The sequence below is a fragment of the Zonotrichia leucophrys genome, chromosome 1 (genome assembly GCF_028769735.1).
Source record: "Zonotrichia leucophrys gambelii isolate GWCS_2022_RI chromosome 1, RI_Zleu_2.0, whole genome shotgun sequence".
Classification (NCBI taxonomy): Eukaryota; Metazoa; Chordata; class Aves; order Passeriformes; family Passerellidae; genus Zonotrichia; species Zonotrichia leucophrys.
In genome coordinates, this window is record NC_088169.1 from 16,369,448 (window position 1) to 16,387,999 (window position 18,552).

The 18,552-nt window shown below is 41.7% G+C and overlaps 2 protein-coding genes across 4 annotated transcripts in view; one reads left to right on the forward strand and one right to left on the reverse strand.

Annotated features, from left to right (window-relative positions):
* Positions 1 to 5,077, forward strand: part of MAP3K15 (mitogen-activated protein kinase kinase kinase 15) — an 81,249-nt gene extending 76,172 nt beyond the window's left edge. Inside the window, exons 23-29 of one of the 2 annotated variants that reach the window (XM_064707148.1) lie at positions 694 to 879; positions 1,260 to 1,365; positions 2,526 to 2,736; positions 3,562 to 3,674; positions 3,821 to 3,918; positions 4,023 to 4,099; positions 4,599 to 5,077. In XM_064707148.1, the coding sequence (XP_064563218.1) occupies positions 694 to 879; positions 1,260 to 1,365; positions 2,526 to 2,736; positions 3,562 to 3,674; positions 3,821 to 3,918; positions 4,023 to 4,099; positions 4,599 to 4,713 (906 nt within the window). In that variant the 3' untranslated portion in view covers positions 4,714 to 5,077. The remainder of the gene's footprint in view (positions 1 to 693; positions 880 to 1,259; positions 1,366 to 2,525; positions 2,737 to 3,561; positions 3,675 to 3,820; positions 3,919 to 4,022; positions 4,100 to 4,598) is intronic. The other variant, XM_064707206.1, reaches the window with a different exon arrangement.
* A 129-nt stretch (positions 5,078 to 5,206) lies between these two features.
* Positions 5,207 to 17,756, reverse strand: PDHA1 (pyruvate dehydrogenase E1 subunit alpha 1). 2 transcript variants are annotated; one of them, XM_064707627.1, is made up of 12 exons: positions 17,583 to 17,749; positions 16,351 to 16,365; positions 14,867 to 14,935; positions 13,376 to 13,549; positions 12,308 to 12,434; positions 9,933 to 10,024; positions 9,478 to 9,570; positions 8,104 to 8,259; positions 7,847 to 7,918; positions 7,142 to 7,209; positions 6,240 to 6,348; positions 5,207 to 5,659 (listed from the first exon to the last, which is right to left on the reverse strand). In XM_064707627.1, exons 1-12 carry the CDS (start codon positions 17,646 to 17,648, stop codon positions 5,495 to 5,497), a joined length of 1,206 nt encoding a protein of 401 aa, XP_064563697.1. In that variant the 5' UTR covers positions 17,649 to 17,749; the 3' UTR covers positions 5,207 to 5,494. The 2 variants fall into 2 exon arrangements, with proteins under 2 accessions (XP_064563697.1, XP_064563707.1); XM_064707637.1 differs by lacking the exon at positions 16,351 to 16,365 and having other exon boundaries at positions 17,583 to 17,756.
* Positions 17,757 to 18,552: the final 796 nt, after the last annotated feature.

Sequence of the window (18,552 nt, forward strand, 5' to 3'; positions counted from 1 at the left end):
ATCAGGGCTCCCAGCATTTTCAGCAATGAAGGATTATTTAGTAGCAGCAAATCCTGGTTCACTCTCCAGCTGTTTTGTAGCACTGCTGTAATCATCTATTTTCCATAATTTATGTGCTAGCCCCTCTACCTTTTAATTACAGAGGTTGTTCTTACAGACATTTGGATCGCTTTAACTGTGGGGGTTATGGACTGAAAATCATAAAATAAACACTGGTGAATCACTGTGTCATTTTAGACCTTTTTTTGACTTGGGATAAATGCATATATAAGCATACCTTTTTTCCTAAGGAAATCAAATATCTGCATGATTAGAGAGAAATCTGGAGATTGAGAAAAGATAGTATCTAAAAAAATTGGGGTGTCTTAGTGACTCATTTTGCTGTTTTTATGGAGGAGAGCTGCCCTCTGCAGTACATTGCAGGAATGTGTACATATCATTTGGAACCTCTTCCCTTTGTGACAGCCTCAGTAGCAGTAGATTTACAGGGGTTTTTTAAAAACAGAAATTACTTTTTTTTTTTTTAAGGAAAGATAAAAACTAGAGACTTTGCAGAAACAAAACTTCTGTGATTCAGTTCATCAATGTGAAATATACAGAAGAACTATGTAACCCTAAGAATATTAATGCTACTAAAGAGATGTTTAATGACTCTGGGATTCATTTGATATACATTCATTATCTTTTCTCCAGAGCTCTGAAGAACTGCAACTTTCAGTGGACCACATCAAGCAGATTATTGGGATTTTAAGGGACTTCATACACTCTCCTGAGCAGAGAGTGATGGCTTCTACAATATCCAAGTTGAAAATGGATTTGGACTTTGACAGCACTTCCATCAATCAGATTCATCTGGTGCTGTTTGGATTCCAGGATGCAGTGAGTTCCTTTCCTGGTGTAGGGGCAGAGGAATGGTTTAGGTTGGAAGAGATCTTAAAGATCCACTCCCCCTTGCATGGGCAGAGGCACCTTCCACTACATTAGGTTGCTCCTGAAGAAAGCTCATGCCAGGGGTTTGCAGCTTCCCCACCATTCCTCTCCCTCCTTGCACTGTAGAAGAGTTTGAATGTCGCAGTCTGGTTTGAAATGGTTTGAAAGCTGTAGCCTAAAACTGTCAAATCTGTTGTTTAGATTTTGAAAGGTGGGAAGTTTTCAGTGCTGCATGCAGTTTTTACCTTATAAAGCTTATTATGTCTATTGGAAAATAAGATTCTCTTTCCTAAGGTGTGAGCAAATGGTGTTTGCTGCTGCTTTTTCAGGTGAACAAAGTGTTAAGAAATCACTTGATAAGGCCCCATTGGATGTTTGCAATGGATAACATCATCCGCCGTGCAGTCCAAGCAGCAGTCACTATTCTTATTCCAGGTAAATCAAAGCAGCTGAAAATAATCCTTTTTTTAAAAAAGAAAAGGTGTTCTGCATATCAAAGAGCTGTAGCAAATGGAACAATTCAGATGTTTACTCTTTCAGCATGCCATTAACTGCACCCCATGTGCCACTCATCAAAAGACATGGGGTCAGAGTGATGCAGAGAAAGAAGTGTTGATCTGAAGGATTAATGCTGTACTTGCAGTACAAAAGCACATAATGGGGAAATAACCAGTGGTTCTGCACCCCCATTGTGGTCCACACATGACCAAATAAAAGGCAAATTAAATTTGGTCCAAGCTGGAGATTTTCTAGTAAGAAAGAAAATTATTCTGTATACATTAATGGCATCCAGCATGGTTAACACTGCACAGGTCTGGTTATGTGTTCTGAAAAATTATTAATGAGCTATGGAGCAGATGTGTAGAAGGGAGTGCATCAGTATGAGGAAGAGGATGATTCTGGCCCATAGATGGACAATAGGGAAAACCACCAGGAAGATAAATGTCTAAGTACTGTCTAGGAATTAGTTAAGTTGGAAATATTTAGGTAGTTTTGTAACTGTTTAAAATGCTAAGCACCCCTTCCAGTATAGGAATGTTCTGAGAGACTTAGTAACAGTGAGCCCTTTCAGTCCAAAGTTGCCATGGCTTTTAAAGCCAAATTGGCCACATTTTTTAGTACTTTGTACAAGAAAACTCACAGCCGTTGTTTGGTAATAAGGGTGGCCACCTGCAGCAAGTTCTGAGAAGTGGGGGTAGAAATTCTCCCTGGAGAAGAGGAATGCTTCCTCTTTGGCCCAGGGCGTTAGGGAAAATCACTATTTATTTTTCTCTTACTATTTAGGAAAAATGCAAGCTTTCAGGTTTCTCCTTAACATATTTTACTGACTGTCTTACTACTCATCTCATGATATTTGTCCCCACTACAACTATGACCTACAGTTCTACCTTTGCTGGTGCGTTGCTCATTCTAGAACTAATGCCAGAGAACCTGTGCTCCAGCTCACACCAGGCTTCACCATCCCCTGCTCAGTGTTGCAATAAAGCACATTATGCAAAGTCTTCCCCACCCACAGAAGTGAAGAACAAACTGCACAACCTCTGAAGACACAATTACCAAAAGAATCTTGTTCTTCCCCTCATTCCTTTTACCAGAGCTTCGCACTCACTTTGAGCCAGCATCAGAAACTGAAGGTGGGGACAAGGACGCTGATGAAGTGGAGCAGAATTTCCAACCCTCTGAACAGAACGGGGCTGAGGACGCTGCCATCACATCAGGGGTCAGCAGCCTCAGTTCTGAGGTGTCACACAAGGCTCAGCAGCAGCTCAGCCAGGAGCTGGGCAGACTTAAACACGACACCTTAAGGTAAATCTCCTGTAAAGACTCTGGGTGTATGTTCAGGCAGTCTCTGAAGAGCTACACTGATGGGTACATAATTACCCATAGTACTGCTCACCTATTGCCTTGCAATAAAGCCTTCCAGGAACACAGGTGGATTTGGAATACCTGGCAGTACAGTATGGCAGCTGAACATAATTCAGTACAACTTTTGTTTCTGTGTAGTTAATCTGTTAATTGCAGAATGTCACAGTGGATTTATACAGGGAAGTAATTAGGTTTGTGTAACTGTGCCGGTTTCCTTCCTACTCCTTGGATGCCCCCTGACTTGGTGTCAGTGCCTCAAAGCTGTTCCTGCAAGGAAAGGCCACAGCAGCTCTGTCCTGGCTCATGGGACAGGCTGGCCACTAATTAGCACCAGCAGAGCTCAGCAGAGCCCTGCTCTGTTTCTCATGGGTTGCATGTGTAGGGTGCTGCCAGCCTGTTAACAGCTGAAGTTCCCATTCTTCTTTATGCACGTGATGTAAATCTGTGATCAGAAAGTCCCTGGTAAAACATCAGTGTTACATTGTTCAGTAGTAAATTAAAGGCAGCAACTCTGCCCAGGGAGGCTGCAAAACAGTAGGAACAGAATTTATGAGCTATTTACTAAATTCTGCAGGTGAAAGCCTTCAAGTGGCACCCCTGAGTCTCAGACATCCAAAATGAAATCTCTAAGCCATTAAGAGATGTTACTTACGACATTACCCTTCACAAATGCCTCTGTCCTGTGGTACTCATTAAAAATTATCTTTTTTTCAGTTAGATTTATACTCAGTGTGGTTGTGTTTGATCTTTCCTATATTTTACAAGGCTTATGGAAAATCTCATTCAGAAGGAGAAAGAGTATCAGACCCTCTTACGACAATCTTTGGAGCAGAAGACTCAGGAATTACAATTGCTTCAATTAAAACTTAAACCCAAAGGTATGAGGAGACACTGCAGTTACACAAAAACATATGAGATCATGTGTTTGTTGAAAGGATGTAAAATCATACAGCTTCAGCTTACCTGAAAACAACCACTTTTGCCCTAGTTTTGAGGTCTATTAACCTTTGTTTTCTGTTAAAAGATCCCCAGCGATCTGCAGCAACTTTTAGAGAGAATGCAGACCGTGAGCTCATGAACTGGCTGAAACAACAAGGAGCAGACTTGGATACCATTAAGAGGGTAAAAATAAATCACATTTTAAAAAAAACCCTATAATTTTAGTTATAATTAGCAGTTTGGTTTCAAAGAAGGAATATTTATTTATGGATAAATTTGCCTTTTAGTTTGCTGAAGAAGATTACACACTAAGTGCTGTCCTTAATGATATCACCAAAGATGACTTGTGGTATCTTCAGCTGCGGTAAGAAAATACTTTTTAGTTCATTGTTAAGAGCTTAATTAACATATTTTGTTAAAAACATTTTAAAGGTTTGTTATTTAAATAGGCCAGTGACAGTTCAGGGGTAACTGCCATCAGTTTCCTCTCAGATTTTCTGATAAAAGTATTCACAACTGACACAACTACACGAAGGATGCTTTGAGCCATCTATCTGCTTTGGCATTTATCCAGGTTGGGACCTTTTTTTGCATTCTTCACGAAGAGATTGTATGAAAATATTCATATGTAATCATATGAAAAACAGGCATAAAGAATTTATGTTTTCTACCCATTGATTCAGGTCCTTTTCTCATCATTCTGTTAACCCCTGGCAGACCTGGAAGTTTTTGCTATTACCATAACAGTGTACTGTCATAACCATTCTAGCCTTGGGATTTCTTGGTTTTTTACTTCTTGCTCATTTTAAGGCAGTGGAGATGAGGGAGCTCTCGTTAACTGCTCTCCATTTCCCTTCATGCAGGGGGGGTGTTCGCTGCAGAATCTGGAATGCAATCCTGAACCACCGACAAGCATCCAGCAGGACCTCAGTGCAGGTCAATGCTTTGGAAGAACACAAAAAGGGAATAAGCAAATGAAATACATTCCCAGCACTTAACCTGTTAGATGTATATATTTATATGTACAGTGGCCTTGCAGGTTTTGCACAGTTATGTAGCTTGTTTGACCATCAGTGTAATGCACAGTGAACAGTAACAGCTTTTAAGTCAGTGTCAATGCATGTGAGTTATTTATGACAAGACTAAAGCACACGATGCCTGTCGATGTAATACAAAACATTAGCAGAGAAAAAACCCACCTGAATTGGCTTCAGCTCTGTGAAAACTGTGAACTTAAAATGTGTTACTTCTGCTGGCTGATGGTTTGAGCAGGGAGGGGATATGCTAGAGCATGTCACCTCATTGTAGATGGATTTATACAGCTTTTTGTATTAAAGCTACTCTCACTGAACTACTGAGAAAAGCCTGTGTTTTCAATTACTGACTTTTCTGCAGCAAAACCAGAGCACATAAATTGTATTTTTGGTGGGGTTTCCGGGAAAGAGTTCATGAAACAACACAGACCATTAGATAAAGGTTGGTAAAGTTTAATTTTTATTTTTCTTTTTACACTGTACTTAACACATACAGCGATCCAAAGAAAGTCAGTAAAGCAAATATATAGCACTTTAAATAAACCACTTTCAACTTAGCTTCTTCTGAAACATTCAGCACGGTTAAGAAATTCCATACTCAGATGGATTTCCTTACACATTTCCTCTTTTGAAAGAGCTCTTAAATAAGCTTAAGAGTTGTTTATATAGTTCCTGTAAATGCATTCACTTATTCATAAGAATAAGTTACACCAATAAAAAGGCCTTTAGCTGACAGACTTGTACTTTATCCACTGGTTTGGGCCACGCACTTCAAAGGGTGGCTCATTGAAGTAGATGTGGTGACCCAGTTCTTCCAGGGGAGGCTCTGGGTCAGTGGTAGCAAACTGAGCAGCTTCCTCGATCTCCTTCCTTACTGCCACATCAATTTCCTAAACCAGAAATGCATGCTTATTAGAAGACAGCTCAGAAAAAGCATCATGATTTTGAATGTAAATGCTATCCTAAAATATCAGTCAGAATTAGTTAACAATGACTAGAAATATAAAATCAAAAACCTTTTAAAACTCCTTCCCTACTAAACTGCATCATTTTGGGTAGTACTGGTACCTTACTGACCAAGGAACATGACCCCACTGAGCCTGGAGGGCTCCTCAGGGTTAGAGAGCTCCTCACTCCTTCATAGGATTCTTCACATTTGGTCATTTCCCTTTCCAAGACTCATCCCCTTCTGGAGAGTCAAGAAAGGCAAGGTAATTTTTACTTCTATATGTTAGCAAATTACACCCCCCAGCCTTACTTAGCACCCCAAAGCAAAAGGCCTTTCCAGCAGAAGACAACTTCAGGAGCTGGTCTGCAACAAAACTTCACCTTCACTTACAAAAGTGATGTTAAAGCAAACCTTAAGTAACTTTAAAGAAAAGCATGGCATGCTGCCCAGTGATGTGCTTTCTGGAGATCATCAGTGTGTGACTGCTCAAGGGCTTCCTTACATAGCAACTAAAACCATACCTTTAGTTCTTCAACGCTAGCAAGGTTGTTGTTGACCATTCTGTCCTTCAGCAAAGTAATGGGATCACTTTTGCTTCTCACTTCTTGAATTTCTTCTCTAGTACGATAGCTAGGAACAAGACAGGCAAAGACATGAACCCTGGAGCAGAGTGAGGTCTGGACACAGCTCACTTCTAGAAAAAGAGTCCAAAGAGTTGGCAGGGATGCAGTGACAACACAGAACATTGATCACCCAAAGGATGGCACAGAGCCAGAGGCCTCCAGAGAGAGATCTGTAAAGACCAACTGAGCAGAAGAGCTCCAGACTCAAGGGGGGCAAACCCAGCCTGAGACAGTTATCCTGAAGGGCCTTATTTCCTCCTAACCCTTCCCCCCTATGGAGGGGGCTGCATGACATCCACATGCTTCCAAGCCACTGCAAGTTTCCAGTGAAGAGCTGGGATACACCTCTACTTCATGCTGACACATGCAGCTTGATCACATGGATGTTTGTACTTTTAGGATGCATTCAACTTGTCTGGGGAGTCCAAACTGTTCCTGTAATTTGACCTTACAGGATTTTCATCTTTTTAAAACCCCAGAAAAGCATGATGCTAATTAACCAAACCTTCATTAGGACACACTGTAAGCAGAATTCATTAATAGAGAGCACAGAACTTTAACTGACTTTGTGCTTGTTCTAAACCCACATCTTTTACTTCTGCATTAAAACAAGTGTGTGACATGGCTACAGATTAGCAGCTGAGCAGGGAGATGAGTGAGCAGGCTGCTCATAGCAATTTCATTGTAACCTTTAAATGCATCTGACATCTGATTTAAACACTGACTTTCACAGTTTAATCTCTTAGAATCTGACCATCAGTATTTATTTTCAGTGAAAAGAAGGAAGAATGTGACAGTACCTTATTCCAGGGTCACTCATACTGTGGCCATGGTAACGATATGTCTGTAACTCCATCACAAGAGGACCCTTGAAATGAACAGAAATACTGAGTGTTGCCACCATGAGTGACCAACTTGTTACAGCAGCAACTGTTTGCTTGAGCTGAACTGCACCAGTGATCAATTATTTTTATTCAATAGGTTTTTCTCAGTTTAATTTACATAATATTAGCACTTATAGTTTCACACAGTAAAATGAAACCTAATTCTTTTTAAATGAAAGCATGTGCTGATATTGTAAGCATTTATTTTCATTTTCTCATGAGCAGCTTTACAATTTCTTTCCTTCCACCATTACTCAGAATATTTCCAATTACCTCACAGAACCTTCGTTACTTCAAGTATTGAAAATCTTCAAAACCAGTGTTACTGTACTTGGGTGACAGACACTAACATTGACTCACAAAACCTTTATTTCACTTTCCATTTCTTGTAAATATAGAATGACTGTCACCTTCCTTGATGCTTCCCCTAACTAAACACAGAGATCACAACTGCCTGACAGTCATAACACCTTTCACAACAGAAAGTAACTGTGGTAGAAATGGGAAAAACTGACAGTATAAATAATAAGTGTTTGGTTAATACAAATTGAGGAACTACTTATGCAGCAATAGCTTGCAAGAATTCCACCCATGGAGAAGCAATGCCAATTACAGACTTACTTTTCCAGATCTGCAGTACTCAGCTGCAAACTTTACTGCTTCTCGGACACAGAGCACATCCATGCCGTCCACCTGGTAATGAGAAAAGACACAGTAAGGCAAAAAAATCCCAGCCTCCAAACTTCCAATCTCATATTTCCACAAGTGGAACAGAATTCAGCTTCAAGTAAATATATGCAGAAATAAACTACATACCTATGTATGTTTTGTGTAGGTATGTGCACACACATTCCCCCTCAAAAAACAGCTGTACTCACCCTGAGACCTGGAATGAAGTATCCTCTTTTGTAGTAGTCAGTGCTGGCTGCAGCTCTTTCAACTGATGTTCCCATTCCATACCGATTGTTCTCACAGACAAAAATACAAGGCAACTTCCATAAGGCAGCCATGTTGTAGGTTTCAAATATCTGGCCCTGAAAGAAAATTAAATTACATCTCATCAGGGAGCTCAGCCTTCAAGCATTAGGCTCTACTGAAAATCCTTCAGTTGCAGAGGTCTAAAATTGTAATGCTAAAAGTGATCTGAAACCAGCCATTTGCTACAGGTCAGAAGGAATAAAAGAGAAGCTACATTATATAAGGTAATTTTCATCTCAACCAGTAGTTTACAGAAGTTAATTTTTAAGCCTGAATCAGTATCTGTGTTAGGGTACCACAAAACCTTCCACTTTAACTTAACTCGGGTATTTCAGCAACAGTCATAAAAAATACTTGACAATTGATTTACCTGGCAGGATGCTGCTATAGCAAAGTTAAGTTTGACTGCAGTCAGCCTTGATTGCTCTGAGTCAAATTCAGGGAAAACCATGAACTGAGATCTCCACCTGTGCTTTGAAAGTGTGAATCTTTCAGTGGTACACACAAATCACCAACTGCTTATCTGACTTATTGTCTCAGCTGATAACATGAAGAGTCTGGCTGGAATATCCTGGCTGGAATAGCAATAGTAACTGGCTCTGCCAGATTGCTCTGTCCTCTTCTCAGTCTTCAGAAACATGATTTACACATCTCTCCCTATCCAGCAGCACTGTCATCTTCACTGCCATCCTTCAGAGCTCTCCTTACAGCACAGACAGTTCAGGGTGCCACACTTAGGTGAGCTGTGCACAACTGGAAAGAGGGTAAAGAGTAACTGGAAACCCCTCCTCTCAAGATTCGTGTGCCATTCACATAATTAACCATTAGCCTCATTCACTCACTGTGCTCCAGAACAGAAGGAGCCAAAAACCTTTCCCTTCACTACAGCTACAAGGGCCAAACTCAAAACAGGGGTGGGGAAGGACAGATGTTTACACAGGTCCAAAATATGATAAAACACTGCAGGCACATGGAACATTCCTAATGTATAAAGAGCACCTAGCAATTAACTTCCAAACTGTTCACCTGAATCACCCCTTTGAGGACTACACAGCTGTTGGAACACATCCCTGCTCAAACACCTAAGACAACTCAAATAAGAGTGGCCATGTCCAAAATCTGCAACATGCCTGGCCACCTCCAGGGAATTCATCAACACTGCCTGGGTTGCAGGTGCACAGGGAGGGCAAAATGTGCTCTTCCACCCCTTGGAGTAAAGGCAGAGCTCACAGAGCACAGAAGGAAAATGGATTCCCCCAGCCACACTGCTTTACCTGATTGGCTGCACCATCCCCATACAAGGCCACGCAGATTTCATTTTTAGCAAAGTATTTACAGGCCAGAGCAATCCCAGCTCCAAGAGGAACCTGTCAGAGTACAGGACAAAACATTTTAGAACAACATTTAAAGGAGTTGAAGATAGGAAGCCTGAGATCTTGAAGGAGACATTTAGGCTATTAGAGACCTGCTCAATAAACAAGCTGTTACCCACCCGCTTCCCTTTGCTACAAATGTTATTAAAATATATAAATATGAATGGTATTCTCAATTTGAACTATTTTTCTACAGTTTACAAAACAGTGAGAACACCAGAATAAGACATACCAGCCTCAGAGCAATGGTATCTGCATACAAGCTCACACACCATAAAAACTGAGAGGAAACACTGAGAGGCAACAGGACACGAGTTAATTGAGCTTGTGCTTTAAAACAGAAGTAATGTATGTACCTGAGCACCAACAATACCATTGCCTCCATAGAAGTTTTTGGTATACATATGCATTGATCCTCCTTTTCCCTTTGCACATCCTCCTTTTCGACCTGAAATGTGAATAATAAGCAACTTCTGTTTTGAAGAAAAAATAATATACAAATAGAAACATCTAATTCAGTTCCTAAAGGTAAGTTCCTAACACTAAGGCCATGATCTGTGCGGAGTTAGGACATGAGGGCCTCTCTCAATCAAGTTTACAGTTAAACATCTCAGAAAACAAATAAGGAGGGAAAAGAGAGAGCAATAACGAAAGCGTAACTGTGGAAATATGGATGAGATTAAGAAATTTCAAAACCAAACAGAAGTTTCAGTGTCCTACTATACAAAAGCACTTTCAGATAAATATGAGGTGTTTTTTAATAGACAACAAGGTCCCATATCTTAATCTGCAAGAAGTATATAATTACTTTCAGCTTCTGCAAGAAAAGTTAAGAATAATGTTCCAAATTACTTGCAATAATTTAGACTTGTCTTCCCTTTGACAATAACCTCATGTAAAAATTACCAAAAGGACACTAAAAAAAACCCCAACTACTACCAGCTCCCCATTCCACCCCAATATAAACATTAGTCACCCAGCCCAGCTTTATTCAAGGTAGTTTGAAGATAACAAGTGATCCATGAAGCCTTACAACAAACCCTATTTAAATGAGCCCATCTAAGAACACAGAATTTCTCATCAGCCCATTCCCTTTCCTATTCTTATCTGTCTTGTTGCCATTCATAGAAGATTGTATTTTATTTCTAATAAGCACAGCTTGTCTGGTTGGTTTTCTTACATTAGCCTGCATGTTTATTTTAGAAATGAGTCTCTTTCTGAAATTTGTACTTCTCTTTCTTACTTTGCAGTGGATCATTTTTATTATTGATATTTCTCATACCTTTCCTATGTTTATGAATTGTATAATTGGTTTTGTGGGAGCTGTTACAGATTTTGCCAGCTAAGACCAAAGGAAAAAAAAGTCTTATTTTAAGAAAAATAGTTTTATGAATAAGTAGGCTGTATAATTTACTTTTATCAAGCTCCCTCCACTTTTTGTACACTCCCTTCTTGTATTTTAGAATGTATTTAATAATTCCTTATTAACCAATATTACTTTTTGCTACATTTTCTACTTTTCTTAGAACACAAACTCTCATGTAATTGTCAATTCTCCTGAAAAGTCCTTTTCTATAGCTTGTTTCCTCTAGGATCTTATCTACTGGTTTTATTTTGGGTGACTGCTTCCTTCTCCTTCAAAGATTTTTTAATTCTGTCATTGTAACTCATGCTGTCCTTTAGTTTGGCATTTGTAGTCAAGATCCTTCTTTGCAAGAATGGCTCTAGCAGCAGCTCTAAGAACTTTCCCCAGTGTCATTTTCTGGAATAACTGTCTCTTTACCACAGCCATTCCTTCCCAATTGAAAGAGCCCCAATAAAGTCAAGTATAATGTTAAAGAAAGTTGTCATGAAATGTAAAAAAAACCCACTACATTATGACTCATATTTGTATCTTCACAGCCATAGTTGGCTTCAGTCATTACAATCTTCCCATTTATTTTCTGACTTACCAGTATCCAGTGACACTTGGCCAATCAGTCACCACTGGATTCTGGGTTTTTGTGCACATTACAGATATGCATTCTTAGCATAAACAATTGTTATTTACAAAATCATACCACCTGTCTAACTCCCAAACAGGCTTTCCTATACTAACATTTCAAGCATGAAGATTCTCAGATCAAGTCTTTATTATACCAGTGATGCATAAAGGCCTTCAACCTCCTTGGATCTGTTCACAGATCTCATAAGAGTTCATCAGGCTATCCTCTCTTCCCTGCTCCATCATTAACCCTACTGTGGACAGCCATCTCTCCTTTCTGCAAAATCTCTGTCTTGATGATCACTTAATATTCTTGTTACAGTCAAATTTTCCCAAATCAGTTTATCATTACAAGCAAAGTTTACCAGTCTTCCTAAGCCTTCATGAGCATAATTCTGAAAATCTAGGTCTTTCTCCTAGAGAGGATAATGCCCTGTCCCACTGAGAACAGATGCCTACCATCAGTAAGTTCAAATCTGCTGCAGCACAAAGAATATAGCATATGGTATCCAGAAAAATCTTATTAATATGTTCTTTAGAAGTACCAGCACTTAAATATTCCTTATTTACTAATTTTTACAGTAAAAATCACTGATTCATAGAACTGAAACAATTGATCCATTCTGCTATGTCACTAAACTGCTTCTGAAGGCCCAGTACACTTTGTGCACTGACATCACTTTGAATTTGAGAGAAGCATTCTGGCACAAGCCCAGCAGATGTGAGCTCACTGTGCAGAGCACAAACCTGTGAGTTCAGCGAGGATCTCCCGGACAGGCACCCCCCGGGTGTAGGTGAAGCCGTGGGCTCTGTACGCCGTTATCACATGGTCTGTGGGCTTTATGGCAGCCTCAATCCCCACACAGCAAGCCTCCTGTCACACACAGCAGGCAAGGTCAGCAAGGAAGAAAAATACACAGCTCCCACAGTGGCACACTGATGATCCCACACACACCAAATACTGGCAGGTCACAGGAAGAGCACAGATACAGGACACTGACTTAAATCCCAAGGGTTGGTAACAGGCCTGGAGCTACAACAGCCTTGGGCTCTACATTCCAACCTGATGGACTAGCAAAGGCATGACATGGGAGAGGAACCAGAATCTGCAGAAATCTGAAGAATTTCCTCCCCCAGTGAAGTATCTCAACCACCACAATTCAAAAACATCAGGGGATAATGGACAGACAGCAAAGTTTCAGTAAGTCCATGAAGGACTAGCAGAGGGGAGGAGATTTGGTCAATGGATGTTCAGGGGGTTAGGCCTTTGTTTGGGTAGCATGTTGGTGTAAGTCATTGGAGGCCAATGGTGGTGATTAGTAGGCTGTATAATGTAATGTTAGTTCACAGGTGTTTGCATGAGGAGAGGAGGGTAAAGGGGAGGAGTATTGCAGTTGGGGGGATAATTTTTAGCATTGTAGGAGGTGGAAGTTGTGTAGGTGGTTGGAGCCGTGGGTTCAGGTGGACGCTGCTAGTAGGGCCAACCCTGTGCCTGCTTTGCAGATGGAGAATGTTAGCATGAGGATAGGTTCTCCTGGCTGTTGTTTTTCAGTGGGCACATGATCCAGGAGATACAGAAACAAGAGCCATCAATGAAACTTGAGGGGGAAAATACAGGCCTTCAAATGTGCTCATTCCTCACTGATCTTCAGCTGCACTGTGTCCTTCCCTGTCTTTGTGTCTCTCCTCCTCCCTCCTCTCGTCCCTCTCCTTCTCTCACAATGCACATAGATAAACCAGTTCTACATTCTCCACTCTATTAAAATCCCTACATTAAATAAGCTAAGACAAAACCTCCTGGCCCAGAGCTCTTACCTGACCATCATATAAGTGGCAGAAGCCACGAATGATCTTCTGCTTGTAGAGCTGGTCAGACTTGAGCTCCATGCGGCGGATGGTCTGCATGGTCTTGTAGTACTGCAGCCCCTCCTCCCGCGTCATCACCGCCGTGGTGGGCGGGCCTGCCTCCAGGTGGTGCAGGTCACATTGCTGCAGTCAAACAAGTCATCATTCCCTCAAAACCATTCATCCTACTTAGGAATAGTACTTCATTTTTCAATGATCTGCCATTTTCAAATTCAGAGTGTAACGGGTCAGGACAACTGTGCACTGTTTCAAAATTCAGGGAAATAAAACCCTTATTTTTAATAAAGACAGATTTCTACTCAGAAAATAAAGCCTCATTATTCCTCGAAGCAGAAGATGAACTCAAGTCCTCCAGAAATATGGCAAAAAGCACATTTCCATGGTTGTTGCACACTAAATACTAGGTAAGAGCTACAGAGGCTTAGTGAAAAGAAAGATCAGGAGTTTCCTCTGTTAAACAGTTTGTAAGATCTGGCCCTAAGACTGGCCCTCACCTCTGCTACCTCTGTGATAAATAAACAGTAAGTTCAGTGGAAGAGACTAAATAAATTACTCTGTCAGTGCAGATTAAATGGCCAAAATACTTTTATATAGGTTAAAGGCAGCTTCTATCAAATCAAAAGTCACTCCAGAGCAAATCCACTGACACCTAGATGAACTGGATATAACACCTGGGCACACTACTCAAGACAACTCTGCTTCAAAGTTCACAGAACAACAGAAACTCTGGAGTCTTGTTATCAACACAAGATCAAATATTAAACCTTGTATTTACTCAAAAAAGAATTTTCATATAAACATATATTCCTTCCCTTCCACCTGAACAATTTTCATGCTTCACAGCACAGCCAAACAGGGAGAGGGTAGAAAACAACACAAATTATTTCTTTCAGATTTTCCTGCATCAACTCCTGAATGAAACACCAGCCCAGAAGCTACTGCCAATAGAAACATCACTTCTTCCTAAGACCCAGCCGCAGTGGAAAGCTGACAGAATATAACACACATTTTCTGAGCAGCACCAAGTCAAACATTGAAAGGATGCCATATTTTTTCCTCAAAAAGCCACACAGACTTCAACCAGCTGCATCTTAGGGATAGACTGCAAACACCTAATTGTTTGAAAAGCATTAAGGAAACAACAGAACAGAACAGAAAAGGTTCTTTAGTTTCTTTCTAACACTGCTCTCACAGCTGCATTGTAATATAACAGCTGCAAAAAATCACAACTTCACATTCTTAAGAAACAAGTAACATTACCACACACTGCCAACACAATGCTTCCAGCTGCACTTAGTAATCAGGTCAGATAGTGAGGGGTTTGGTTCTGGAAATTCAAACCACATTTTCTAACTGAAAGAGAGATGGGGACCAGTCCATCAGGTTAAGATCTCTAACAAATGCTTACAAAGAATGCCAGTACTAAGTGTTCTTCTTCACCTTAATCTCAAACTTAGCTTCACTTGCGAAGTCTCCGTAGTTACGTGATGCCACCATCACTCGAGAGGCCTTAAAAGAAAGACAAAACCAAAGCATGAGCAAAGTTTAAATGTAATTATCAAGTAAAGTATGTGACTTTGCAAGTAATTTCTAAGAGTATTCTTTTCAAGTAATTTCTAAGAGTACTCCCAAACTGAGATAATTTATAAATAAGACACAGCAGCAGTATATACCATAAGACCTGGGAACTTTTATTCTGTATGCCAAAGTCCTTTAAAACCCATTATTTAAAATTAAGTTTAGAAAAAGAGAATTTAAACTGGTAATACTTTTGATTATCTAAAATAAACCCAGTAAATTTCAAAACTTTTGACAATGAAGAGTTTCAAAACCACAAAAATAATTGTTTATCCCTTCACATGCCAGGCTGACAATATAAGGAGAGACAGCCAATGCAGACTTTGCTGACTCTCTGTGCTGACTGGAATTTTGACAAGATAGAACAGAAAAAAACCCCAAAAAACAATCCAGAACCAACCAAACAAAAGGAATCCAGCAGATATCTGAAATATAAACTGCTCTCACTTTTTCTTTTTAATAGGAAGAGAAACTGGGGGAATTCAAAGCCATAACAATGGAGAGAGGGAATCATTTCAGTAACAGCATGGCCACTACTCTAAAAATTATGTGGAAACACAGAAGGTGCCTGAGGATAGAAACACAGAACAATAGAAAGGGTGGCATGGTAGGGGAGAGATGGGAAAGATGTTTAAAAGTACATTAGTGCTCCCTTTTAAAGAAGGAACACAGGGTATTGACCAGTGAATGGTGGTGATTTTAGATTACTTTAGCAAGTTTCACTGCAGCATCAGGCAGGATGGGCCCGTGTCCATGCATGCTCTGTGGCCACAGCATAAGGAACACTACATCTTTACTGGCAAGACTGTACTGCTGATTAAGTCACACAAAATCTTCAGCAGCTCCTTCAGCCAGGGAATCCTCACACATTTAGCTGAAGGTAGATTCCACCAAAATTTTGAGAATGTTCAGGTCACCATCTCCAAAAAAGTTCTGACTGACACGTGTGAAGCTTGGGAGAAAATTCTCAGCCCATGCTGGTTACCTCCTCTGTTGCATATTGATCAGATTTATCAGTAACACTGCCCCCATTCACCCTGCCCTGTTATCAGACTAAATATTTAGAAGTTTTAATTTAAACACAGCTTCTACACTATTTACCACAATACATCAGTATTATCAGTGAAGAAAAGCTATTTTACTTCTAGAGCTGGAGTAAATCCACAGTTTGGATTCACAGTATCACAGAATGGCCAGGGTTGGGAAGGATCTCTTTAGCCCACCTGGGTAAACTCCCTGCCCTGAAGAGGACATAAAAGCACACTGAGGAGTCTGGACAAAAGCCCTGATTTGTGGGCAGTACACCTATCAAAGGTACACCTAGACCAGACTGACTGAGGCCTTACCTCACTAACGGCTCCCTAGGTTAGCAGCATTTGGAAGGAAAAAAATGAAGAAGAGTAAGTAGCTGTATCAAATGATGAGGGGAGGAGAAGTCAGCAAATTATTATCCAGCCAGAACAGAACACTGCAAGTGGTAGTTTCTATACATGGAAATCCATCTGTACACTCTGGAGAATGCTCAAAGCATATATGAGATACTGCTTTATGGATTAAGTCTACCTCTATTTATTTGGTAATTTATGCCTTCACTAGAGGCATAGGAACAATTAAAGACAAATATTTACATATTTGGTAAGCAGTTATTGAAATATCTGAACCAGGTTTACTTTGGCATTCCAGGAGAACACAGCATATCCAGAGCAGGCCAAGTACCTGTGGTAAGGGACAAATTTTAGGCACCCATATTTGCAGAATTTCATCTAGAGATTCTATTTGTGAAGTAGAAAACACTCCTAGATATGCAGCCCAAAGACAGATAACGAGAAATTCCAGTAGATTTTCTGCCCTGTGTTTTTCTGATGGATCCAGTGATCCACAAGCAGTGAATGCCTGGGTGAGAGATCTGCCTCAGAACGGGGAAGCAGCAATATATCTGCTCCCTATGGCAAAAAGGAACCTGATTTCCAGTTACCTAAAAGTACCTTTTAACTCTGGCCTTGCCAACAAGGTTTTTTCAGCAGGGTTAATTTATCCTCATGGCCACAGTCATTACAGTGGAATAAGCAGCATGAAGTGGTAAAAGCAGGATTTTTCACACAGCAAAGATAAAATACAACAAGTGACTCACACTAATAACAAAAAAATAACAAACTTTAAAACAAAATTCATGCAGAAGTTGAAAGGGGCTGTTGGCTGAGCAAAGGGAGGTGAAGCAGTTCGGTCACACTCGGGCCGAGCAGATCCCTCTGAGGGACCTGACCTGGGCAGTCCAAGAGTGTAGGAACAACATCGATCAAAGCCCTGCGCCATTAAGGGCTTAAAAAGCGAGCTCCTATACGCGACGACCATTTTACTGTCACTTGGGATCGTCAGGCAGAGACGGGGAATGAAAAACCCAGGGTTTTTTTATTTATTTAATTTTTCATCAGTTTTTCTCCCTTGCCGCTGGAGCCACGTTCCCGGGCAGCCCCCGCCGTCTCTCCCAGGCTGTTCTGGGGCTGCCCCCGCGCGCCCCTCCTACCCCGCACCACTCCCGAACGGGCCGGCACCGGCCGCGCTCGGCGGCCACACTCACCGTCCTCCCGGCGGCCGCCGGGCCCTGCAGCAATCGGGAGAGCGCGGCCAGCAGCATCTTGCGCATGGAGCGGGAAGGGAGGGCAGCGCTTGCCGCAGGGCCCGTCCGCGGCTCTCCTTCAGCCGCCGCCTCGGCCGCGACCGCCGCTCGTCCTGCGTCCCCGCGCCCTGCGCATGCGCGGGCCTGCGCTGCGGCGGCCCGGGCAGCGCCCCCTGCTGGGCGGCGGAGCCGAAATGTCATGAAAGGTCATTAAAGGTCAGCGGTGAGGGAGAGCTCGGATTGCCCCTCAGAACCGCGCGGGGCGGGCAGCAAGCACGGGCCCATAGCAGTTTGTGCGTTAGGAAGAATTTTGAATCTTCGGAGGAATTTCTTCTCAGAAGAGGCGTGTTTCTGCTCAGAATTCTGAGAAGAATTTCTTTTCAGAAACCGCGGTTAGGCAGTGAAATGGGCTGCCCAGGAGGCTGGGGGAGTCACCGTCCCTGGAGGTGTTTAAGAAAGAGTGGACGTGGCACTCGGTGCCGTGGTCCGGCTGACGTGGTGGGGTCGGGCTGGGCTCGATGGTATCAGAGTTCTTTTCCAGCCTCATTGATTCTGTGCTCAGGTTTGAGTGCTTCATGTGCTGCTCCGTGTGAGGGCATTCCCTGGCTTTTAAATGCACAAAGTGTTGAAATGTTTTCCCTTTAACGTCACAGGCATCCCTCCCTTGGGAAATACACATCAAAGTTAAAATTTAACTCGATGCTGCTGGGTCCTCCCACCGTGTGACACCGGCTGATCTCTCCAGCCAACCTCAGTCCTCCTGCCGCTGGCTCCGGGGCACACGGGGCGGGCAGCGGGACACGGGACAGACACGGCTGATGGGCTGTGCTCTGCTCCCCTGTTCCTCGCCAAAAAAACCCAGAAAGTAAATCCTGGGGGTTTTCACCTCTTGGCAGCACAAGTGCTTCTGTCCTGCATGTTGCACAGAGCT

Excerpts from the sequence above, each read along its gene's own strand:
- PDHA1 (XM_064707627.1), bottom strand. The coding sequence starts at position 17,648 with ATGCGCAAGATGCTGCTGGCCGCGCTCTCCCGATTGCTGCAGGGCCCG. Across the intron at positions 7,919-8,103 it reads ACTTCATTCCAGGTCTCAGG|GTGGACGGCATGGATGTGCT; the intron begins GTGAGTACAGCT and ends TCTCATTACCAG. Across the intron at positions 6,349-7,141 it reads ATGAGTGACCCTGGAATAAG|CTATCGTACTAGAGAAGAAA; the intron begins GTACTGTCACAT and ends TCTTGTTCCTAG.